The sequence below is a fragment of the Chiroxiphia lanceolata genome, chromosome 6, assembly GCF_009829145.1.
Source record: "Chiroxiphia lanceolata isolate bChiLan1 chromosome 6, bChiLan1.pri, whole genome shotgun sequence".
Classification (NCBI taxonomy): Eukaryota; Metazoa; Chordata; class Aves; order Passeriformes; family Pipridae; genus Chiroxiphia; species Chiroxiphia lanceolata.
The window spans coordinates 23,585,865-23,611,026 of NC_045642.1; the positions used below are offsets into that span (position 1 = coordinate 23,585,865).

Here is a 25,162-nt window from a genome sequence, read left to right on the forward strand (position 1 = left end):
GTTTTTTTGTGTGCATTTCTTAAAAAAACAAAACAAAAAAAAAAAAAACAAAAAAAACCCCAAAAAAACCACAAAAAAACCAAAAAAAAATAAAAGATATTGTGACAGTGAAGTGAAACAGCTTTAATTTTCACTATTTGCTTGGTGTTCAGTACAGTCACTTTCTTACCATAGGAGAAATAAACTCAAGTACAGCAGCTAAAATGAGGTATAAATTGAAGTGTCCCATTCTCCCCTGCACCACCCCTCCACCCCCACCCCCCCATGTAAAAACCCTTGATCAGAAAGGAGAGGCCAGATTAGGACAGACAGAGCCTCTCCTTTGTCACCAGCTCCAGTTTGCCAGATACGGGTTAGGCATAAATGCGGTGATGTAGGGAGTTATGTGAGTGATGAGCTTTCTTCACCCTCCAAAGTGAGGGTTCTGCAAATGCAAGGGTTTAGGTTCATCCCTGGCAGAGAAAGGGGGTCAGCCTTAAGTCCTGGCCTGTGCCTGCTTGGAGCACAGCCCTCTGGGGAACAGACTCCTAGCCCTGCACGGCACTGTACAAATACAGGTACTTCACTGCAGTCTCCCTTGGGAATGAAACCAGTCCAATGCCTCTCTCACAGTATAAATAGATAAGGAAACTGAGGCCTGTGGAGACAGTTTTTTTCTCAGATCAGTAGCAGAGCCTGAGGTGATGCCTCAGGCTTTTGATCCCAAATTATGTGCTCAATTGCCATGTTCAGCTATGATGCCAGCACTTCTGTCATTAGGGACACTATTCTGTACAAAATTTTTCGGCATCCTCCTTCCTTCTCCCTCATTCATAAAAGGGTGAAGACAACCAGGTTCAGTGCATTTCTGGCAGTGCTGCAGATGCTCTGCCTGTGCTTCATCCTCAAGCCACCCTGAGAAACACCCTCTTAGACCTCCCCTGCTACCCATTCACCACCTCCAATGGGCCTGGTCATGTTTCTCCTGCCGCATCTTGCTGATGAGAAGGGACGTGCCAGGGACAATAACTTAGTTGTAGAAGAGGTGTAGAGCCCCAGTCCATTTCCATGATTTCTACATGGTCCGGTGATAGCAAGATGGAGCAAGAAGCATCAAAATAAAACAACTTCTTCCATCTCTCCACTTTAAGGACTAGGTACCAAGTAGTATGAAATCTTTTAAGTGGCTACTCCCCGAGTTAACTGGCAAACCTAGAAGTGGCTGATTATTTCAAGTTTTGCAGAGGCAGCTACTAAGCAGGGGACCAGAGGAATCTGATCTCACCTAATTTAAAGCTACTCTGGAAAGCTGTAACTGCTTCCCCCACCCTCCCACACCTGATTTAACCATCAAGAAGTCTTTGGAGAACAGTTCTCACAGAACACACTAACTCATTTCTCTCACTTACGGGATGATATTTTAAGGTACACTAATCAAACCAGAGTCATAACTAAGTTCATAGGACCTGTGGCCAACACAGATGGGAGGCAGCATTAAGAAGACCCTCCATTTCCTTCTTCTGCAAGATTGCTTTTGCTGTGGTTTTCCTTGTCTGTCCCAGAAACATAATTTCTCCCTCCCCCCAAACCAACCATCAATCTGTGTATACATTCATGTGACGCCCCAAAACACAAAGAATCAAGCTTCACGTACCTATGCCAACAACTACAGCCAAAGTGCCACACTGAGGCCATTGCAGCTGCCCATGCAGGTGATGCACAGGGTGAGAGCAACAGCCACAGCTTGCCATGCTCCAGCTCCCACACATAGCACCACTTGGTCTAATTTCTGATACTCTCCAGGCTGCATTTGATCATTACCTGCCTCACAGGTAAAGGTTTTCCTCTGAGAGCCCAATTCTTCCACCTGAACAGGAACACTCCTCTTAATTAAAAGTTTTAGTTGCTCAGTATAATTTTTTGACATACTGAAAGCAGTTTGACAAGTGTGTGTTCTTGAGAGGCTCCAGAATTTAGCCTGCTGTTGGATGTTGCCTCTCCACTTGATCTACTTCTTAGGTAAGAAAATAAGTTATTGTTGTGATGTTTCCAATATTCTTACCTGACAGGCATTTTGCATGGCCAGTAAGTACAATGTACACAGTGTCTCAAGCTTATGTAGCTGCTTCTAAATGCCAAAAGCACTAACACAACATACAATTTACTACCCACTACCTTCTTCTAACTCTACTAAGATATTAAATAGCAATAGCCATAGATCCCAGTCTTACCAGTAGCTTGAGGGTTGTTGTGCACACAAGCAGTTCTGTTTGCGTAGGCATCTTTCTACTGGGATTTTGGAACATCAGCTCTATTACAGGGCATGCTCTGATCCAGTCAACAGTAGTGCATGAGTAAGAAGTCCATATCCTGTACACAGACCTTCTGGCTTTAGTCCCACAGAGAATAAACTGCCACCTCTAATTGTGGACAAGCATAATCCACAAGGAAAGCGCTAGGAAGTAGGGCAGCCAATGCTGTTAAAGCCCAGGAGGTGTTGAAGAAACTGCCCAGTGAGCACTGAAGTACTAAAATCCGGCCTTGACAGAACCAGAAAAGGCAATGATGCCTTCATATGCTCCACTCCTTGCTGTTCTTCATCCCAGTTAAATATCTTAATGCTACAAACTTTGGTCCTCTCTTCTCCAGGTCAGAAGAGACGTGATACCTGCATATCAGCAGAGTTGGAACACCATCTCCCACAGCCATCTCTAGAGGTTGCTCCCTGACCCAAGCATCTGGACTGATGCTCACTCTGCTCTTACTAGTGCTAGCCTCAATGGCATTCCAGCCCCTGCTTAACTAAAACATTAGATGCGACCTCACACCCACCTCTGCTACTACCATCAGTAAAGCTGCAACTGCAGGAACTGTTTCAGGGTGAAGGGGATAGGACCCCAGCCTACAAACTTCATGAAACACAAACAAGGGGATGTCTTTGTGCTCAATGGGCTATTTCCAGTAGCTTCCTTCACTTCTCCCATCTTGTAGTTCAAGCTGCTCCACTGTTCCCAGTGTTGTCCCTTTAGTGGGAACACGCAAGGGTTCTCCCTCTTCTTTTGGTGTATCTCCTGCCAAGCTCTGCACAGCACCTGGTGCAAAACTATAAACTACACAAAAATGCACCGCTGGCAGCAAGGAAAGAAGAGCTGTTTGTAAAGCACTGAGTTTGACCCCATCCAGCCCCCAGCCACCTAGACAGTCAGTACTTGCTGAAAGGGGAATGGGCTGTACACATGGGCATACACTCCATCAGGCAGGTGCAAGGCTTACCAAGTAGAGTAGCTGAGTCCCTCATTGGTTGTCTTACTGCCCTGTCTCCTCAGGGATTTGGTTTCAATATGCTGGCCTTATTTTGTGCTTTGTTCCATTGGGTTCAGAGCCTGTGATCCAATTGGCCAGTTCCTCACAGAAAACTGGCCTTTTTTTCCCTGAGCCTGCCAGGCCTACACACTTCCCTGAGCCTTCCTCCTCCTGCTCCTCACCTCCTGCAGAGAGGCTGGGGGGTCCCACCTGATGCTGCTCCCCCCCATTTCAGCTGGCAGTGCTACCAGCTCTGAGTTGCACACTGATTCATGCCGGTAAAGAAGGAAACTACTTTAGAACCAAAAGAGACTAATTAAAAACTAAAAAAAAAGTTATAATTATAATGCAAAATTACCGACACAAACTCCCCCCTCCCACCCTTCCCATAACAAAAAAAGCCCAGGAATTAGACTTTCTTGGGACGACGTCCAACTTGGTAATAATAATAAATGCTGATGATAATGAAGAGGGCTCGGCTGACCAGGAGGAGCACGGCACCTGTGGCTATCCGGCTACTCTCAGCGAGGGAGACAGTGGTAACTGGAGAAGAAGGAAAGAGACAAGGCACAGGTTGGTGATACAAAACCACAAAGGAACAAATAGCACAAAGCTGTTTTCTGCTGCCCTCTAACGCAGTGTCTTGGCAAGAGCTGTTGAGCCTTGCGAGCGCAGGAGCTTTCAGCACAGGCTTACTTGCATGCACAGTGAATCCATGCTGGAGGCTCTTCACTTGCTTGATTTTACAGCCTTGCAACCAGTCACAAACTCCAGAGCTCTTACTCACAGAAACTCTCCTTTAAAGGCAGCCCCACATTCAGGCAGCCACAGCCTGAAATGGTCACTTGAGCAGATGCGAGTTTCCATCATGCTCAGGTGTTAAATGTGGGAGCCACATCTTCCTGAGTTTGCTTTGTGGCTTGAACACTTCAGTGCTGATAAACATTTCTCAACTTTAGGAGCATCTACAAAACATGCACAGTCCACACACACTGCCTCAATTGAACATGTCTCTTTTTTGGATACCAACACATAGCCCATATCTAAATCAGCATCACAGTTCATGAGTTACCAATACACACACATAAGAACCCCCTTCTTTGTTAAATATAGATAAGCTCCCTAGAAACAAGCTAAACTGTTATTCTCTGTTTTGGTATGACTGAACATCCCCCTTTTTAGTGTAGGTTGCTACAGTCTTTTCTTGTCAGACCCTGCATGTAGGCAGCCTGCTCCACCAAAGATGAGTGCTGGCTGTGAAGGTCAGGACGTTTTCAGGAAGAAAAATAAATGAATTGTCAAAAGGCAATGTTTCGCCCTTCAGTGAGCAACCCACAGCAGAGGCTACTCCATGTCGGAAGAAAAAGGAGAGCAGCTGGCTGGGAAGATGCTCCAATACTGCTCACACCGCTGCCCTGCCCACCGCTGAGCACCGTTCCCCGCCCGGTGGGCACGCAGCCTTCGCATCCTCCTCCTCCTCCTCCTCGTTCCGGCCGGAGCCCGCGGGCACTCACCCAGGAACTGCACGGCGAAGTAGCATGCCTCGGCCAGCAGGCTCCAGCGGATGATGGCCTTCTCGGCGGTGTACAGGGCGTTCCACAGGATGAGCGCGATGCCTGCGAGGGACAGCGTAGCGCGCTGCCCGAGGGCCGGGGCGGCAGCGGGAAGGGGCACCGCGCCCGCCCTCCCACTGCCCGGCGCACACGCCCCGCCCGCCGCCGCGGCGCTTCTCGACAGCCCCGCGCGGTGCCGCTGCAGGACGACGGTTTTCCTTCCCAAACCATTTCTCCAAGCTCACCTCACCTTCTTGTCCTTTGCCTCCCACCTCTTGGTTCCCTCCTGGGATGCTGCCGCCTGCCCCACCTCCCCTCCCACTCCCACGGGTGCACCTTGCCCCAGCCACAGCCCAGCACCCCTCGCCTGGCCCAGCTGCAGGCTCCTTTTGCTGGGGTACTTGGGGTGCTTTCCTAGGTATTCAGAGAATGCACAGACCTTTTTTCTCCTACGTGCAGCAAGCAGCAGTAGCCAAGCTTTTCAAAATACACCTCAACAATTTCTTTGCTAACAGCAGATATTCTGCTCTCCAGCTACAGCTCGCTGGCTGGCTGGGGATGGACTTTGTCCCCTCTTGCCCTTTTGTCCTCCTGTCCCCTTACTCTACGGCAGCCATGAGTCCCAGTACAGTGGCACAGCACTCACTGAGGAGGGCTCCTCCATAGAGCCGGATGGGAGTCTTGCTGCTCACCGATTCCTCCTCGAAGATGGCATTAAAGAGCTGATCTGGAAAAGCGAGGGCCTGGCAGAGGCAAGAGAGAGACTCAGCAGCTTGCACTCACCAGGGCCACCAAAATGTGTCCTCTTAAGCAGCAGCGCTCCAACATCATACCTTCCTGGGATTGGAGCCACTGGCCAGGAAACTGGAAATTATGGATGTGCAAGAAATATCATCGTGTCAGCTATGGGCTGCATGGCTGGTTTCTATGGCCTAGGTTGCCATGCCATGTGTGCTTTATGACCCTGACTATGAAAGCTCTGGTGACGGGAACAAACTGCCAAGGACACTGCTGGCAAAGCCCATTACTGAGACAGCGAGGGCAAAGACCTCACAGGAGAAAACAGTAGCTGCTAAAGGCAGAGGAAGAAGATTAATGCCAGGGGTCAAAGAGCCATGCTGGGGCACCCTTTGGCAGTCAGGAGCTGGCAGTACCCAGGACCACATCCCTCACTCACCATGATGGCGACCCCAGAAAACATGACGGCGGAAACCAGCTGCCAGACCCTGTATGAGAGGGAAGACAGAGGACCCAGCGTGAACTCAGAGGTGATCCCATCACTCATACTTCACAAAGCATTTCTCTCTTCCTGCCCCTTCATCAGCCTTCATCCTTTCCCCTTGCACAACTGAGACAGCCTGAAGCCTCCCATGGTAGGACTCAGCTTTTCACATCCCACTAGCTCCAGCCTCAGCATGCACACGAGCTTTGCTGGTGAGACAGAGCCAAACTCCCCCTCACCCAAGCAAAGGAGGGAAGTAACCCTGCCAAGAGGACGGTGCAGAGCAGGGTCGCCACAGGACACAGCTGTCACATAGGAGACCAGGAACTCCTCCAGCCCCACATAGTCCTTGTAGTTCCCAGCACATGCTGTGAGACAAGAACTTGCAGGCCTCGGGCTCATTTATGGGGGAAGAAGGCAGAACTGGTCTGATCCTACAGCCTCCAAGAAGCTTCTGCAGGGAGCAGTGATGCTGGCATAGCAGCAGAGCAGGTGTCAGAAGCCAGAGCTGCCAGGGATGCTGTGACAAAGGGCCCTCAGATGACCCAGCTTCAAAGTGATCCAATATCTTACCTGAGCCCCAGTGGTTCCCGAACAGCAAATTTGATTTCATTTCCCAGTACTTGGCTAATCTGAAATTCAAATGAAAGGCACAAAGTCACTAAGCAGATCCTTCCCGTCTTTAGGCAGTATTTGTAGCCCAAAACCACATACCCAAGTCCATGTGGGAGTTTATCTCTAAGAGGGCTGGAAGGAGGAGGAGAACGACAAGGGATTCATCTGTGACCCCTTGCTCCCAATACCTGCCAAAGGTTACCCTGATTTCCACCAGGAGCTGCAGCCTCTACTGCTTCCTTACTGGGATCAATCACCTGCAGCATGGGACTGGGGCAGGGTCAACATTAACTCTTGTCACCTCTTACCTACGTAAGAAGGGAACTGACTACTCGCACACACCACCTGCGTGTCACATCCTGATGGAGCATAGGCTCCAGCAGAGCCCTTGGGGTGTCACAGCATCTGTCCTGCTCTCATGTCCACACTGCCCAGAGCAATGCCTTGCTGTGACTATCCCAAACCATGAGGATGGGCAAACCATGTGGGTGGGAAGACTACATAGACCAGCACCAGGGAAAGGTACTGGGGGACCTTTCGGTTGCAGAGAGCTCTGTGCCGCCCTCCACCCACAGGCGGGAACCAGGCAATCCCCCAGCAGCGAGTTATCTACAGAGCACCGGGGACAGGACTCCTGTGGGGCACACCCTTGTCCTCCAGCTCTGGTGTATCAGTTAAACAGGTTGTTTGTTTGCAATTCAGGCCTCTTTTGAGAGGCACTGCTTAAACTGCTGCTCCAGTGTCCAGGCCACTGGCTGGTAGACATTGGTAGTGCCATGGTCTTATAGTACCAGCTCCAAGTTAGCTCATAGGTGTCTGGGCAATACAATGTCAGGAATGAATTAAGGAAGCTTGAGGGCAGAGCTCACCCTATTATCACAAAAAGCAATGTTAGGCAGCTCCTGTTCACCCAGCAGGCTGCACGGCCCATCGCTGCTCAAAGGCAGCATTCCTTGTGCCACCACCGCCTTCACCTTTCCCTTTAGAGGAGCCTTATGGAGCTGGGAGCCTGTTTTTGCCAAAGTGGATGCAGAAACTAGATGCTGAAAAAGCTCCACACTACCTTATTTTGCCCAGTAGAAGGTCTCTTTTCCATCATTACTGCAGGTTTCCCTCTCCTCTGGCCTCACCTTTGAGCGATGGACCTCGCCGTCGTCATCCTCCCCGCCGACCCCCAGGATCTTGCGTGTCTTCAGCCTGCTCACCAGGTCTGTCTGGCTGTGCTTCTTCATCAGCGGCGGGGGCTGCTTTGCCGCCATGGTGGTGGCCCTCCACCACCAAGTCCTGGCTGCAAGGTGGCACAAGGAGGGTGCAGGAAGCGGCTCTGCCGTCACATGAAATTTCACGAGGTTTGAAAGAAAAAAAACCCAACAACGCCACAAAAATCTTTCTGTTAGGCTGGCAGATGGCTCCTCATTGCAATGGGGCAGGGAGCCCTGGGAACAAGGCCCAGCCCCACCTACAGATAGCTCATCTCAGGCTGATCCTGCCATCACTGGAATCTGCCATGGGGGGAAAGAAAAAAATCAGAAAAGCATGGCTTTAGTGTGGGAATTTAGTTATAAATGCTTTTGACCTACAAACGATAATCTGGTCTATCCTAGCATGAGGCAATACCCAACAGTACCTCTTTGCTGTTTCCCAGATTAGGAGAATTAAATGCTTCTCAGACTAGGGGAATTAAAGTCATTAAGTGATGCTTTGCCTTTTGTCCTTTCCCATGCAATACATTATACCCTTCAGCTGCCATTTCAGGCCAAAACCCAAACAAGTCTCAGGTATTTATTTGTGTCCCACCTGCCTCAGCTGTTGCAGTCCCCATGCAACATCATGCATGAAAACATCAGCCCCTAGACAGCAAGAAGCTAGAGGCACGACTTCCCTTGAAGATATGTTGCTTTTGGGAAACAGAAGATGATGGCGACTAGAAACTACAAATATTGCCTGGGATAAGTAACGACAAAGGCAACTGACAGAAACTGTGATGGAAAAGATAACTTCTGCCTTGGTATGGCGGTATATAAAGGTAGAGGTGTTGAGTTCCATGAAATCACTCTGTATCATCTCACAATCATAAAACTCTGGGAACCCTCAGTTTGGAAAGCCTTTTCTTCCAATTTGTCTTCATTTCATCTTGGTTCAGCTGAAAATAAACCCCTTTTTCCATTTGCTGCTTCACCCTCCCAGAGACCTACAGACAAATGCTCCCAGGCACCAGGTAATGCTAATCCAGCCCAAGCAAGTATCAGGCTCAAGCACCAGCAGCCTTGTGCCCCAGCCAAGCCTTCCCACAGCTGCCCCAGGAGGAGACAATTTATGCTTAAGTATTTCATGAGTCTTCAGGGAGTAATGAAATGAGGTGGTAGTTATTTTGGCATTGTGCATACCAATGTTGTCCCACTGCCTTGAAAGGGATTTCCCTCTCAAAGGAAAACCCTTCTCTGTGGTGGTTCAGACAAGAATGGCCAGTCATGTCTGCAAGTGCCCAACATAACTCTTTCTGTAAGGCAAAGTTAAGAGGTCTCGCTAGGACTCCCATGATTTAATTAGACCCTTTTGGCAGACCAAGAGGCAAAATGCTTTTCAGTGAGCCAGTTCAGCTACTCAGTGCTTCTTTTGGATTGGAGGGGGGTTTGTTTGGATGTGTTTTCTTGCTCTGATTCCACTGAATAACTAAGCCCAGGTTCCTGGAAAGGCAGCACAGAGCCAGGTGTAGCAGGCAGGGTCTAGAAATATTTCAGAAGTAGGACAATGGAAAACAACCACTTAGGAGGAAGGTAGAAGCCGTATATTCATGCCTACCCTCGAGCACAAGGCAGGAAGCTCAAACAGTAGCTGACAGTAGAAAAGTTTGAAAGATTTATCATGTCTAGAATTTGCTGACCCAAACTGTCACAATGAATTGTTCGTACTCAAATCTAGATAATCTGCACATAAAATCCACCCCAAAGCCAGAGTGATACATCAAAAAGAAAAGCTTGACCCTTTTAATTTCCTTTACTACAGTTTTTGCAGTTCTTCCTGCTCCTGTCTGACCCAGACTCACAAGGCTGGATGCTGAGCAGTTTCCCCACCAGAACTGCTGAAACCAGAAAAGACATGTTGCTGCTGTATTTCTAGTTCAGTATTTTCTGATCAAAGCTATCCATTCCAATCCTGAAGCCTGCTGCCCACATCTCCTGCTCTGGCCTCGTGGTCAAAAGTGGCAGAGAAAGGGAAGGTGGAATGGGGGGGAAGAAAGAAAACAAACCAAAGGGAGAAGACAAAAAAAGGGGGGAGAAAGGGGGGAGAAAGGGGGGAGAAAGGGGGGAGAAAGGGGGGAGAAAGGGGGGAGAAAGGGGGGAGAAAGGGGGGAGAAAGGGGGGAGAAAGGGGGGAGAAAGGGGGGAGAAAGGGGGGAGAAAGATAAAAAGGAATAGAGAATTTCTCCTGAGGGCAAGAAGCAAAGGAAGGTGGTAGGAGTTGAAGTGGGGACTCCATGACTCATCAAGGAAGACTGAACAGCTCTGTGATTACAGAGGCAGTTTTGCAACTGACCCAAGGCCAAAAGATCAAAATTTGCCTTCATCAGTTGTCTTGACAGTTGCTTTCAGGGCAGGAGTTGCTGGAAATTTATCCCCATCATCATTAGCACTGCTCTCCCATTAAGAGTTTCCACTAATTTGTGGTAAACCACTGGCTAAGAGCTGGGACAACACAGGCCAGATACAAATGCCAATAAAACAATCACTGAAAGCCATTCTGGTACATAAAACCACACCCCTATAGTGCTAAGCACAGCTATGGCATGGCCCCGCCACCAGTCCCACATCTCTAAGCCCATTATCCAGACACAGAGCCAGCCTAAAAAATACTGCATATTAATGGATAATGAGCTAATGAATGCATCAGTGCTAATTCAGTGACATTCTGATAGAAGATGCTGAGGATTTGAAAACATTATACTTACATTAATGTATCCTGACACACTGACAATTTAGAGGATGGATTCTATTAGCCTGTGAGTTTTCAAAGGTAAACCTCCACCTCCTCCTTCTCCTGCAATTCTCGCCTCCTTAATCCTTTTTCCAAGCATCCCAGGGGCTGCACAGATCAATCACCATAAACAGGCAATTCCTACTCCGTGGCACAGCTCTCTTGTGTTGGACAGTGCCTGTGTGCAGCTGAAAGAGGGTTTTTCCTCTTAAATCCCTTTTCTTCGCAGGTTCCTTTCAATCTCTGCTCTCTTGCTCAGCTGTTCAGCATACTGCACTCAATTTTGATAGCTACTGCTTAGTGGTTTGGTGCAAAGAAACCTCACTGGTCCCATGCTAATGATAGCTCAATCTCTTCCCACCTCCACAGCTCTTCCCCCAACATCTCTGCTTCCCTCCCAGTGTCTGGAGAGGAGAGTTCTGCAGTGTGGGAGAGAGGAGACTCAACTGCACACACAATGGTGCTGCAGCAGCCGGAGCTGTGTGCCCGTCACGGGGGGTGCACGGCGCTGAGAGAGGGGAACCAGACCCCATTCCTGCAGGCACCTGAAGCTGATTGCCTACAGCCTTGGCAAGCCAAGGCCAAGCTGCAGATGAGTTGTATCCTTCCTGCCTGGGAGGACATGGCTCCCCAGGGCCCTGAAGACAGGGATGCTGCCTACTGCAAAGCTGGATGTTGTTTCAGTGGCATTGCCATCCACGGCGCAGCCTTTTACCTGACAAAGAAGTGCTGCTTGATTTAAAGAGGTGACATTACAGAACCTCTTGCTCCAGGGGTTTGAGGGAACTTCGAGTCTGCAAGCAGAGGAAGAGACAACAAACCAGAGTCAAGCCAGAACAATGAGTGAAAGGTTTATACATTTAAGCTGGACACAGTTTGTTCAGCTCTACCATGTTCAGGCCAGGGAAAGGACTCTTGCTGTCCTGTTTTAGACTTCCCAAGTCAATATGCCTGAGACAACATTTTGAGCCCACTTTGATTTGTTATGCCTCAGAATGAACCGAGAAGGTGCAGTGGATGTATATCCTTTGTAACAGCTTAGCAGGGCACTTGCCATGCCTAAGTATCTTCCACGGGCCACAGGTTGAGAACCAACAGTAAGTATAAAGCTCTGGCAGTGTCCCTTTACAATACTGGAGTACCCCTGGGAGCACCCTGGCAGAGCCCAGGGGAGTTTTCCAGCACTGCAGCAGTACAAGGGGATGTGCACATGAGAGGGGCACCCACCATGGCAGCTGTGCTGTACCTGGCCCTCACAGACAGGCTGATGTCCGCAGCATTTCTCTTGCAAGGGCCCAGTAGCTGTAGTGGACTTGTCCAGCTCTTCTGGTGTTTCTCCATGTTGTGGCGTTTCCGTCTGTTTTCTGGTGAGGACAGTACCAGGTCCACAGCAGCTGCTCTGGACCCCATACCATCGCAGCCACAGAGCCAGCGAGAAAGCCTGGGCTCAAACATATGAGCAGGGCAAAGAGAAGATGCAGTGGGAACAAGTAGATTAAAGACAGGATGCACACACCTACCAAGTACCTAGTCTCTTGCAAACATTAGGCTGTTGCCTAATTGAATAGAATCCAAGACTCCTTTTTTCCACCCCTACACGTGAAGGTTTAGTCTGTTCACTTTATACATGCATAAAATCTCTTGGTAAAGAAACTCGGACACTTCAGGACTCTGAAATCCTGAGGGACGAGGCAAATCCCCTGTGTCTAACCCAACATTACACCTGAGAACCACAAAACATCTTTGTGCATCCTATCCAAACGGCCTAACAAAAGTTTCCCCAGGAAGCCCTTGGTGGAGCAAACCCTGAGTCAGAACTTCCCCTATCCCATGTAACTACCAAGTTACAGCTATATTCATGCTGTATTTCTGCAACTGCACATCCCAAACCCATGGTGAATGTACCAGCTCCCTGCCTAGATTTCTGTCAAGCATGGAGATTTAGATGATTAGGACCTCTCTGCCACCAGCCAGCTGGGAATGAAACTTGATCAAGCCAAAAATAACCTGATGCTCAGGCAGTAAAAACAATTAGCACTCAGTCATCACAGCAGCAGAATGCAGCTGCTGCTCCTGCTCAATTCGGCACAGTCTGTACACCTAAGCAACAGGGATACTTCAGATTTGTCACCTGTAACAAGTCAGGTACACAGGACTCTATTCCCACATAAACACCAGACCTTTCAGCAAAGACAGCTCTTTGCAAAACCAGCAGGAACATCTCTTGCCAGAGGCTCATCCCCAACTCTGCCACAGCCCTGCTATTTCTTTAAGCAACTCTAACAGGAACAGAGACACTGTCCTCCTTAGGGAATACCTACAAAGCTAGGCAGTAGATCTCACGCTGAAAGTACAAAGCAAGATCCTTAGGTCAAAGGATGTCTTCACTGGGTGCCTCCAGATCACCTCCCACAGACCAAACCCAAACCACCTGATATGCACAAGAGCCTCAGGCACATCTAAAGCTCACCCTTCGGGCTGGACATGCCCCATGGCCAGATGCCCTCCAAAGCTGTTTGTGAGCGGTGCTGAGCTGCCCACAGCCACAGAGCCACCAATCACAAGGTAGCAGCACCCAGTGCCTCCAGCAGTTCCGGCAATCCCAAAACGCAATGGATACAGCCAGCATCACCCCTCAGCAGGGAACAATGAGGTCTCTGCAGCCTGCTGAGGAGGAAAGAGTTAACTCATGTTGCCTCCTCTGTCATCACTGCATGCAGAAAGGGACGTGCAAAGTCTGCTCAGCCCTTTCCATGCAATGTTTCCTCTGACCATTTTAGGGTTGCATCTCCCAAGCAGGCTCAGCACCTCACCCTCCTCCACACTGCTCTTCTGCAGCCCCTGGGTGTGGCAACTCATGCTCCCAAGCTCCCTGTGGCTGTAAAAGCATCCTGTCCCAAGAATCACCGCTATCAGGGCCAAGCCATAGTGAGAGGTATGGTCCAGCTCCAGAATTTTATTACCCATAGGTTTCAAATTTCCTTTGGTGGGGACCACAGGAAAGTTTCTTTCCGTGTCACAGGATGTGTTATATAGCAATCAAAACCTGTAAAGTGCTCAGTTTCCCCAAAACATGATAAAAAAGCTTTGTTGCTCTACTAGTTTCTCTAACAGGAGCTATAACTAAACACAGCAACCACACTCCTGCTGGCCTGCCAACCACCACCTGCAGCAATGTGCCAACCCCTCCATGCGAGCCCTGGCACCACCTCAGGGGAGAAATGCTCGTTTGCCTCTGGCAGCAGCTGGCAGGGCAGCCTGCGACATGCTGAATGTTCTCAGTAAGGTGCCCTGCACAGCTATGGTGATGGGCACAGCACACAGGACACCGCACAGGTGCCCAGCTGGACACCTGGTCCCACCACAGCCATGCCACACTGGCTCAGTGGGCTACCTGCACAGGGAACAAACAGACTTCACCTTTCATTCACCATGTGCATGCACACACCCCACACCAAGTGCAAGCCCAGCCTCGCTACCCTGCCTTCTCAAGTAGCCCATCCCTCACTGCTGAGGCGTGTTTTGGCTGCAAATACAAAGGATGAAAGGTACAATCAGCAAGGTACAGTGAGCTGCTTCAGTGGCTACCATCTGTATTATTTACAAAAAAGTCTACCTCCTCCATCATCCTCCTCCCCCTCAGCCCAGCCGACCACAGCAATCCATCAGCCCAAAGCTGTCCTTGCTCTTCTCAAAGGCTCTGGCAACCACCTCCCAGCCTCAGCCCACAGCCTGCACCCAGCCCCTTGCTGTCTCAACAGATGGCCACAACCAAGCAGTTAAGGTTCCCAGGGAGCTGAGAGAGAGGCAAGCAGGACATACTAGGATCATACTAGGATACTAGGCTGGGACATACTCCCAGCCTCAGCCCACAGCCTGCACCCAGCCCCTTGCTGTCTCAACAGATGGCCACAACCAAGCAGTTAAGGTTCCCAGGGAGCTGAGAGAGAGGCAAGCAGGACATACTAGGATCAGGTGCTGTTTTTCTTTAAGGGCATTAAAAGAGGAGAATTTCTCTTTGATTCCCAGCTGCCTTAGACAGGTGTTTGTGAGAGACAGTCCCAGAAGCTTAGCAGGCCATCTGTCCTGCAGATGATTTCTACAGGGAAACATTAGAAGCAAAAACCCATATGCACAGACAGAAAAACACACAATTCCCCCCACAAAAAAAACCCAAAAACAAATCACCAAGTAAATTAACCCTTGCTACTGAAAAAGAGCAGCTTAAAAAGCTAGGAAAGCCCTTCAACCAAACAGGACAATAAAGGTCGGTTTTACAGAAAATCTGATGCATCTCCGCATTTCATCTCTGCCTCACACCTGAGGCATGACACAGGCTCAGACAAGCTCTATAAAAAATAACCCTGGGACCACAGAGAAGCCCATATACATGTTCCTCACTCACAACACTGCTGAACAGTGCATCTTCACAGTAAAACGGGGCATCTTGCACCTCTTCTCCCGACACCCTCAAACTTCCCCAGATTTTCTTCCCACTGTGCCCCTAAGGACCTGACAAGAGCCTTTCATAAAAGCTCCAGGAAGCCAATGCTCTTTACTTCCAACAATTCCTTTCACCTCTGTCCCTTTCCAGAACTCAAAAGAAAATTATAAGAAACTGTAGATTGAGAGATTAAGTCCCCTGAGCCACACACAAGACAATAGCCCTCTGTATACTGTCATTGAAATGGTGATTTCAAAGCCATTCTTGACAGATACCCTCCCCAAAGATGACGATCTACACCTCCAGCAACATTAGTTCTCTATCTGCAGACCTGGAACTTACCAAGCACAATGCCACTACTGTGATTTATACACTACCAACATGTCCACAACCATGAAATGGAAGATTAAATGAGGCTGTGCCACTCCAACACCCCAAAAGCAGATTCCCAAGCTGTTTCATGGGTAAACTTGCAGCCCCAGCCTGAGACCAACTCCTACAGGACACACCAGCAGCAGCAGATTTTTTTCTTCCATTTGTGTAAAAAACAAAGGGTTTCTCATCTCCATAGTCTGTCATGACATGACCAGATGTGCAGTCTAGGCACACACACAATGGGGAGAAAAAAGGGCAGACGAATAAATTTGCATTAAGCAGGGAGACTGCCTTTTGGTCTAGCCAGGATATTTCCTGAGTTCCAGGCACATAAACACTCACAGGACTCACACCTCTGGTTGTGCAAGCAATAAAGTTTGCTACTATGACACAGAAGCCCTGTAAATCAGGCCTGATACAAAATGGCCCAAGTGACTATTAGCCGACAGCTGAGTTGTCAACAACCCTATGTTATGGAGTATTTCCCATAGTACATGATTACACATCCTGTAAGAGCATGTTAATTACATAAATACATTTAATTTATAAATAATAACAAGTTGTAGATTAACAAATTAAGCATATATAAATATATAAATAAAAGACACAGGTTGATTTGTGCGGACTTACTTTGGGACTCGCTGCACGGTGAGGATCTCTTGACTGGTTAGTAAAGAGAATTCAGATCACCAGACCAGCCAAGTATGCTGGCATTCACCTATATTTTGGTCTCAGGGGGAGAGGAGCAGCTTGTCCCAGACTTCTTGCTGGGAGATATCAGTGAGAGCCTTGAATCCTGCTTCTGGGTTAACCATTTACTGCCCTAGAGACTGATATCACCTGTCATCTCTGAGCCCTGGACTACCACCCCACACACCACTTGGACCCATCACTGCAGCTCAGGAACACATTCTCATATCCTCCCTAAACAATTCACCAATATTAAGCCCCGCTCATTCACACACAATTACAACTCCGGGTGTATCACTGCCTCATAGCTCCTTAGACACAAAATAAGCCCAGACATGCAGACAGGGTCAGGAAGTTGCTTAGCAAAAACATGATAGAGAAGTCCTCCCAACAAAACACATATTTAACTACTTGGTAGCCATCCCAAAGTGGCAAAAAGCTCCCTCTGACACCTTAGCAGTTTCTATAGCAACAGGTTGCTGCTAAAAATGTTAGATGCAAAATTCCTCATGTTGGGCAAACAGGAGCTAGGAGGATAGATTTAAAAGAAAACTTCTAAATAGCTGCTGCCAGAGCTAGCACAGGATCTGCTAATTTACAAGGTGGTGGTGAAACAATTTAGAAGAAACTCCTAGCCCAACTCTCACTAGTTGGGCAGTGCATGGTGCCCAGGGCCATGCCTGTGGAGCACTGTCTCACAGCATCCCCCAGAGCTACAGCATCCCCCAGAAAGAGGTGGAGCACACCTATTCCTCTCTCCTGCGAGGGAGCACTGGGAAGTGAAACCAGCTGTTTCAAGAAACAGAACTACAGAGCAAGCATACTGAGTAGAAAGCCTGAAAGCCAAAATACTAGATTATAGGTTTGGCAGTGCTGCTGCTGCTTCTTCATGAAATCAAGGCTGGGTCATTCAACCTCTGAGGCCTCAGTATTCCCAGTACATGAAAAGTAAATCTACACAGAAGTTCATATGGCTCACGTGCAGCAGGTAAAACATTTCAAAGGCAGCGGCTTAGGCACTGCACCAGTGCAGCACTCAGTTCATTACACACAACGTTTCAGAGGCAGAAATGCCCTTCCTAGCCTGAGTAACAACAGCTTAGCATGACATCAAATTTTTCTGTCCATCTTCATTCCCTGCTGGTGGGAAAAAGCACTTTGGATACCTTGGGGTGAACTGATACTCCCTTCACACACACCAGAAGTTCTTGGAAGATTCTTCTGGTCAGATTAAACCCTTATGCACAAAATCAAAGCAGCCACAGCTTAGCTGCAGCTGCACAGAGAAGGGAGGCGGAAGGAAGCCCACCACACTACCAAGAAGCAACTGCATTTGTCTGTGTGGTTCTCAAGTCAGAGAGTCCTGAAGAACCCACAGGCTTTCCTCATGAATGTCACACCCACTCCTCAGGAACTCACACCAACCTGACTTCGCTTTTATGTGTTGCTGAGTCAGGGGAAAACTCTCTACACACACAAATGTATGTGTATGTGCACATGTTTGTTTATGCATGAGCTGTCAACCCCTGAATTATGCACAGATCAACAAGGCTCTTTGAATTCCCAGACTGTGAAGTGCGTGACATTTAATCTCAACCTTCCTTTTGGATTTCATAATGTGCATTATCAGCAATGGCTATTCAGCACACAAGTACCCTTTAGAAAGCTTTCAACAGAAAAAGGAACTAATATAAAGGAGATTGAAAGAGACAATGTCTCTGATGCTGACAGGTTTTCCATCTTCCACAAAAGGCCAATGTATGTGTACTGTGAGGATCAAGCACGGACACAGTCTGTCCCCAGCCCAGAATAAAAGCATTTCATGGGTGGAGACAGTGGGGTTTGGAAGCGTGAACTATAGCATGAACCTCTACATCTCATCTCCCTCTTTTTGGCTCCCTGGGAATTAGGCAAGGCGAGCCAAACCCCAGAGGTTTCTATTTTAGGACAAGGTGCCTCATCTCCTCCAGTGGTTTACCTCTTTCCATACACCACGGGAGGAGCGTAGATGATGAGAGAGCCTAGGTTTTTGATTGCTTTTATATGGATGGACAAGACTCTTGATCCTCGCAGTCAGCTTTTCACTACCTGATCCTAGGCAAATACTGTATCCTTTTTGCACATCTCACAGCACTGAGGCACACTTAGAGATTATTAAAAAAACTAGACAACCGCATGCGAGGAAGGGAGTTCCTTCTCTTCCGCTGGGTATGGAGATGCTATGTCCTAAGTAGCTCTTATCAGTCACAGCCACGGAGGACCCACATCTGCCTAAGGAAATAAAGCAAGATTTCTCTTTTTATAGCAGAGAGGAGGCAAAGGTATGGACACTAGTATGCAGCATTGAATAACCTTGGTGACAGGGGATATCTGAGAAGAACTGAGAGGTCCCAGAGTTAAGAACGTCTCTCCCCATCTTGCCTGGCACATGCAAGAGAGGTCTTAGGAAAGAAAGGACAAAGATAGTACTGACTAGTCCTTCTCCCTATCTTTGTTTCACTCCTCTACCCTGGGACAAGGAGGCAACAGAGATATTCAGGAAGCCAAGTGGTAGCAGCACCAGTGCTGACAAATCAAGTCTCAAGTAACCGTGGAAAACACAGCATTGCCAGATGTCCCATCTCTACTATCAAGGGTTGTTGAAGGACCTTCCCTTCTTTCTACAACTTTAAGTCTTAGACACTTGGATACAAGTTCCAGTAGTATCAGGATCATTCCTCAGCATTGTGTGTATATAGGCACACATGGCGCTTTGCTATTGCACGTGCGTACATATACATCTCTGTCAGCAAGTGTACAGCACAACCTCCTGCTTAGAAGAGCTCATGACATAGAAGTGTCCCCATTATCTTACCTGTAATGTCATTCCCATGCAGCAGTGGCTCTAGGGGTTACAGGCTAGCCTCTTTGCCCCCATGTACTTTGCAAGCACCAATGACAGGAGCTCAATTTGCATGGTGATGTGATGAAGGGAATAAATTGGGTGGAGGGGATAAACTCATCTGCTTTATTATTCCTCCATCTGTTAACCCTCAATGCATTCTACTTGTCCATGAACAGTGGACGTTTACACAGCTCATGGAACAGACTGGCTGAACTCATGATGTACAGCAGCTGGGTTTTTGCCAGACAAGGCAAGAACACATTCATACATCCCAAGGAGCAAATGGTTGCACTGGGCTGGACAATAGGGCAGGAGGGTGGGAGGATGCACTGTAGGTGTCTGCTGTTCAGAAGCACTCCAAATCTATGGCTAGCACTTACTGAGACTCCACAGCAATGCTGATATTAAAGACAGCTATACTTTATTCTCACCATGAAAACAACCTCGGAATGCACAGACAAATGATCTAAATTCTTCAGTCCTGCTCAGTGTAATCTTTGACTCCTAGCAGATTTTCACTTTCTGTGGAGCAATGTTTAGGTGCTCTTTATTGCTATTAAGCAGCTTCTACAGAAACTTTTTTCCTAGGCCACAAAGAAAATGTTGGTGGAAAGCCAATACCACTCCACTCCCCTGGACTCAGTATTGCAGTTTTTGAGTTTCCCTCTCCCTTCTTCAAGGAGGTAAACCTCACGTTTCTACCTACTTGTAATACACCATTTAACACAAACAGCATGCCAGGCAGCTAAAATTAAATGTCCAACAGAAAGACTAAGAGGGATGTAAAACCATGGATGTTTACAATACCTCGTTTCTTCAGAAAATAGCCTGCTTCCTGGAGCTCCTGTTAAGACTGGCAATACAGCCCTATTTCCGTAACACCATCCTTCCTGAGGACTCTGGACAATGTGGCAGAGTGTCTGCACCCAGGTTATGCTCAAGCCATCACCCCATGCATCTCTCAGAGCTTTGCAGCAACACTGTACAAGGAGCAGTGAGGTTGCTGCCTAGCTGGGTGCATTTCATGCATAGCAAGGCAGGGCCAGACAGCCAGGAAGACTGAATTAAAGACACCTTCTTGGCCATCTGGAAGGATTATGGCTGATCTCAGGAAACTGCCTGCTCTTTGTCACAGCCATCTCCATCTACAGCGGCGCCCTAGCTGTAAGCCCAGAAAGAAACTGCAGTGCCCAACAAGGGTCGGAATGATTTTAGAGCTCAGCAATGGGATTCCTGAACTAACCTCTGTCCGCTGGAAGAGCTTCTCAGGTCTTTCCATGACCACAGACATCTGACACCAGAGGTTTGTGTTTCACTCATAAGGTGGCACCACTACAAAAAAGTGCTTCTGCTGCCATCAGGGGTTATTGAATGAACTCAGACAAAAACATCATCTGAGTCACCCACGGAGTTTCCTGAAGACTTGTGGGTTTTCTCTGTAGGTCTCTTATTTGGCTGCTGACACAGGCTCCAAACTGTTTACTTTCTCAGCCTAGACAGGATATAGCTAAGAACATGAGGGCTGCAAGCCTTTGTGTGCTGCTCTGCCTGCACCTGCCCTGCTGGGCCAACCATTTGAAGTTCTGCTGCCTGATTTTAATAAGAAAAGGAGAAATTTCTGTCTGGTTTGCAGCAGCAGGCAGCTGCAAAGGGGACTACACACTAATCTCCCTCTAAAACACAGAATCATTTCAAACAAATAAATAATCAAGTCGGCAGTGGCCAGTATTATCTGACACTCCTCTGTGCACATCTCCCGCTACATTAACTCATACAGCTAACACCAATCCCCAGGAGACTGGACTATCGAACCACTGATTCATTTTTTTACTGCTTTTCTCCCCATGATCTCTTCAGTGCCTTTGACTTAAAATATGTTAATGCAAATCCCTAACAAAAACTTCTAGGAAACTGCAGCAATGGAGCCAGCTACCAGTCTCTATGCTCAGCTTCTGATTTTGGCTCTACAGGTTCAGAAAGTGAGCATATGGTTTCTGATCACCAACATCAGCAGAAGCTGCTCACTTGTAGCACTAAATCCAGCTACAATTGTTTTGATCACTTCTCTGTTTTGGTGACAGATCTCCTCTCCCCACAACCACAGCGGCAGTCAGTATAAATCTGGACCAGAACTTTCTTACAGACTCTAGGTCCTTGGCTTCGTCCTCTAAGAAGAGCTGGGTAAGGGTCCAACCAAGTTCTGGTACAGATGAGTCGTCAGATGCACCCTAGGCAATGATTTCCCTGTCAAAACCAGTGCACAAAGATGCTCAATAAGTTGCTATTTTGCATACAGAGGGATAGAAAGACATTTATAGACTCAGCTAACTGGAACACACATCCACCACACAGAAAGAGGATGAGAGACTTGTGCACATTGTGAAACACAGAAGGAAAGTTCACCACTGGGGTTTTACCAGAGCCCTGGGAGGCAGGGCTGTGGGGCCAGCACTGCATGCTAGGCCACCCAGTAAGACCGTATGCATCTGCAAGCCTCATCCCCTCAATCTGTCATCCAGGGGCAGCCACACTACAGGACCACAGATGGGCACTGAAACACATTGAGATGCATTAAGCCTTGCAGATGACACAAAGCTTCACAAACAGAAAAAACCGAAGGCCAGAGATTGATTTGTCATTTCTCTTCATGTCTAAACCAACAAGAGCGTCTTTGGTTACAACTGAATTTCTTTGTCTACATCTTTTACTATCTTGAGCAAGAACTCTTCAAACATGGAATGAATTCATGCTAGCCTACAATCTCCAGGACAGAACCAAACCCGTATTTTCCAAGCGAAGGCAGAAAGCCATGTGAACAGGGAACACCTGGTCACATCTTAAGTGTTGTTTTTCCTGGTCTGGAAAAGGTGCCAATGTATTTGGGGGCCAGCATTGGGTCTCTTCCTGCCGAGACTTGTTTTCACATTCCTACGTCAAAAATACAAAACCCAGAAGATCTACTTTCTATAAATAATGTCCCAATAGTGCCAAGGTCACCAAGCCATTCCCTCTGGCACCAGGCCAGAAGTAGAACATAAATAATCTCAACATCCTTCTGATTCACGTGTGCTTTCTTCCTGTGCCAGGGGAAAGCTTGAAACTAAAAACATAGCGCTAAGAAGACAGGCAGCCCCACTTCATGCACAGATGAGCCCCCAGCTCCACCCAGGTCAACGTGCAGCCTGCTGGGCAGCCTGTTGGGAAGGCAGCCTGCATCAGAGGGAGATATTCTTTGTGTTCCAACAGCATGTAGCAGTTCTCATTAGAAATCTGGATACTTACTGGATGAGGACCAAACACACACACAGGAAAGAACAATTCACGATCCAAACAGTTCAAACTGATGCTTGTAACCAGCATGTGGTACCATCCCTCCCAGCCCCTACTATTCAGGATGTTGACCTTCAGAGAGCTGCAGGACAAGTGAACACCAGCTGCAGATGTACTCCAGGCATTCTGCACGCTTCAGCACTCGATGCTCATTGAGAACAATAGAAAAACATTTTCCTTTGGATCAGGCCCCAGCCTCCAAGCAGCTGCAAATGGACAGAAAACTCCAGGGCAGGGGTTTATTCTGCCACAGATCAATGGCTACCCCAAGCCTCGCCTTGATGTACCTCTCTGGAGATGCTCTTGTGCTCACATCTCTACAATGAAACCTCACCACAGAACCACAAGTAGAAAGGATCAATTGCTCTTGAGACTGTATGGCAGACATCACCTTCTCAGCCTCCCGGTTGGGACAACCACCTACCCAGAGAAGAGCTTCCTCGACCTTGTTCTGCACTGCAGTGAAAGAACAAGAATGCACAGACATATTCTAAAGCAACCAAGTCCTACTTTTCCCAGCTGCCATCAGTATCCAGCCCTTCCCTGCTGAGGTCACCAGGACACCACAGGTTCACAGTGCCCCTCGCACGCCACTGCGTATGCATGGGGTGTATTTATGCAACGTTGCTGAGATATGGCAAGGGCTAGTTGAGGTGCCTTCATGTTGAGTCTTATTTTGGGGTTTTGCCAAAACCTTTCTAAGAAAACTTCCTCCCTGGGGCAACTCCCCTGCTCAAAGCATAACTACTATTTATTTGCTTTAAAATCACTTTTCTAATTCACAGGCCCTGAATGTCATTATTCAGCAGACTCTGCTATAGTGCAGATAGAGTTACTGAACAAGTTATTTATGCCAAATCCAAAATAGTCACTGCTCTTGCATATGCTGTAGTTTCTCATGGCTCAGCTGTGCTGGTGGTAGCCCTAATGTCAACAAGGTTGGTGTCATTGGTTGCTGCTGGCATTTATAACTCCCAGCCTTGGCAGACAGAGGAGATTAAACGGTACCCATTTAATCACTTGCAGCTCGGGCTTTGCTGGCCCTGATTCTCAGCAGTTGCAAGAGGGACAGGGACATCACTTCGGTAAGGGAAAGGCTCGGTGGACTACGAGCAGCACTGATGCAGGCAAGGAACAGGCACTGAATAAGGTGCTGCTTCTTGCTCAGCCTGGTTTGCTTAGTTGGAGCTGTGCTCAACTGGAAAGCATAAGAGCTGCTGCTGCTCTAGACAGAGCAGTTCACCTGCTCAGCTGGGACAGCCAGACACTGCAAGTGGCATGGCAGACATCTCAGCATGCAGGAATGTACGAGCTCAGGCAGGGATGCAGAGCCTGCTGAGAGCCAGCTTACCTCACCTTCCCCTCTGTGATTGCAAAGCGTCTGTCCCGGCTCTCTCCTGCATCGCAGCTTTCTCATCCTGCCTTCTCCCTCCCCCCCACAGCCCAAGTACCACCCCGTCTACTATGGCCAAGCCCTCCTTGCAGCCAGAGCTCCCCGGCACACCTACAAGGCTGCATCCCATGGGAGTACAGCTGTGTCAGCTTCCCTCATCCCAACCCGAGGCACTGCTCAGCCATCGAGGCTGACCTCCTAGTCTATGCAGCAGTCAGGACACAGCCTTCCCCTTCGGGTACCAGAGGTACTCATTTGGGGACTGTGTCCTGTGATTCTTCCCGAGCACGAATAAAAGGATGGGGCACTTCCAGGAAAGAAGCGACATCGGACCCCAGCCTTTGAGTCGAGTGACGGCCAGGAGAAAGCCCTCGCCACAAAGTCAAGTGACCGCCTGCGAATCAGCTCGCAGAGCGGCACGGCTACTGTTCCTCCAACGCCTCGGGGTAACCTGCCACTCTCCCACCACCATGAAGCGCTTCACCACCTCCTCCTCCACCCATCTCACCCGGACCAGGCACGGCCAGGACAGAGACCGTCCCATCACAACCATGCGCAGGCAGCACAAAGGTTGATCCCTCTCCTGCTGCCCCTGTCCGCCCGTCAGTCCATCGGTCCCGTCCACCCATCCCTCCCCCGTCCGCGATCACTCCTGCCTGGGATTAGGGGTCGGATGCCAGCAGCGGGCTTTCCCGCGGGGGGCACGGCCGTAGCGGGGTCGGCGCCCCCGACCCCCGAGACTCCGTGGGGCGGCGGGGAAAGCCCGCGGGTCGGAGGGATGCGCACTCACCGCCCTAGCGCAGGTCCCGGCGGCGGCACGGGGAGGTCCCGAGGGCTCGGCGCGGCTGCCCCATGAGCAGAGCAGTGCGGGGGCGGCCGGCGGCGCCCGCAGCCCGCAGGCGGCCAGACTGAGCCCGGCCCCGCGCGGCGCCGCCTTTACCGCGCCCGCCCGCCCCGCCCGCGCCGGCCCACGGCGGGCGGGACCGGCCGCCACCGCCCGACGGGGCGGCCCCCGCCGCCCGGCCCCGGACTGGCTCTGCGGACCCCAGGCCGACTGGCTGCCCGGGCAGGGCGCCTCTCGGATTACCTGCGGACTACGCTGGGGCTCCGTCTGCCTTATGTGCGGGATATGCGTGGGCTGCGCACGGGCCACGCGCGACCGCGTCTCGGCGCGTGGGAACAAAGAGCAGCGTCCAGGGGCCGGGCTCCTGGGACAGAAGGAGGGGCGGGGGCACCCATGGAAATAAGCCCGCAGCTGGGAACAACAAAAGGCTCCTATCCCAGTCCTTCTTTGCGATACAAATGGGGCCTCGATCGTGCTGGTCACGGGTGCGTGGTTGCGAGGACTGCTTTATAATTCCCTGCGAAAGGCAAAAGGGAAAAAACGTGGGCGCAGGGGA

At 49.2% G+C, this 25,162-nt stretch overlaps 1 protein-coding gene across 3 annotated transcripts; it reads right to left on the minus strand.

The window, feature by feature from the left end:
* Positions 1-97: 97 nt before the first annotated feature.
* On the minus strand, positions 98-24,930 carry TP53I11 (tumor protein p53 inducible protein 11). 3 transcript variants are annotated; one of them, XM_032690426.1, is made up of 7 exons: positions 24,850-24,930; positions 7,803-8,174; positions 6,631-6,689; positions 6,013-6,061; positions 5,482-5,578; positions 4,797-4,898; positions 98-3,825 (listed from the first exon to the last, which is right to left on the minus strand). In XM_032690426.1, exons 2-7 carry the CDS (start codon positions 7,929-7,931, stop codon positions 3,692-3,694), a joined length of 570 nt encoding a protein of 189 aa, XP_032546317.1. In that variant the 5' UTR covers positions 7,932-8,174; positions 24,850-24,930; the 3' UTR covers positions 98-3,691. The 3 variants fall into 3 exon arrangements, with proteins under 3 accessions (XP_032546317.1, XP_032546316.1, XP_032546315.1); XM_032690425.1 differs by lacking the exon at positions 24,850-24,930 and adding an exon at positions 24,553-24,663; XM_032690424.1 differs by lacking the exon at positions 24,850-24,930 and adding an exon at positions 10,621-11,257.
* Between the last annotated feature and the right edge of the window lie 232 nt (positions 24,931-25,162).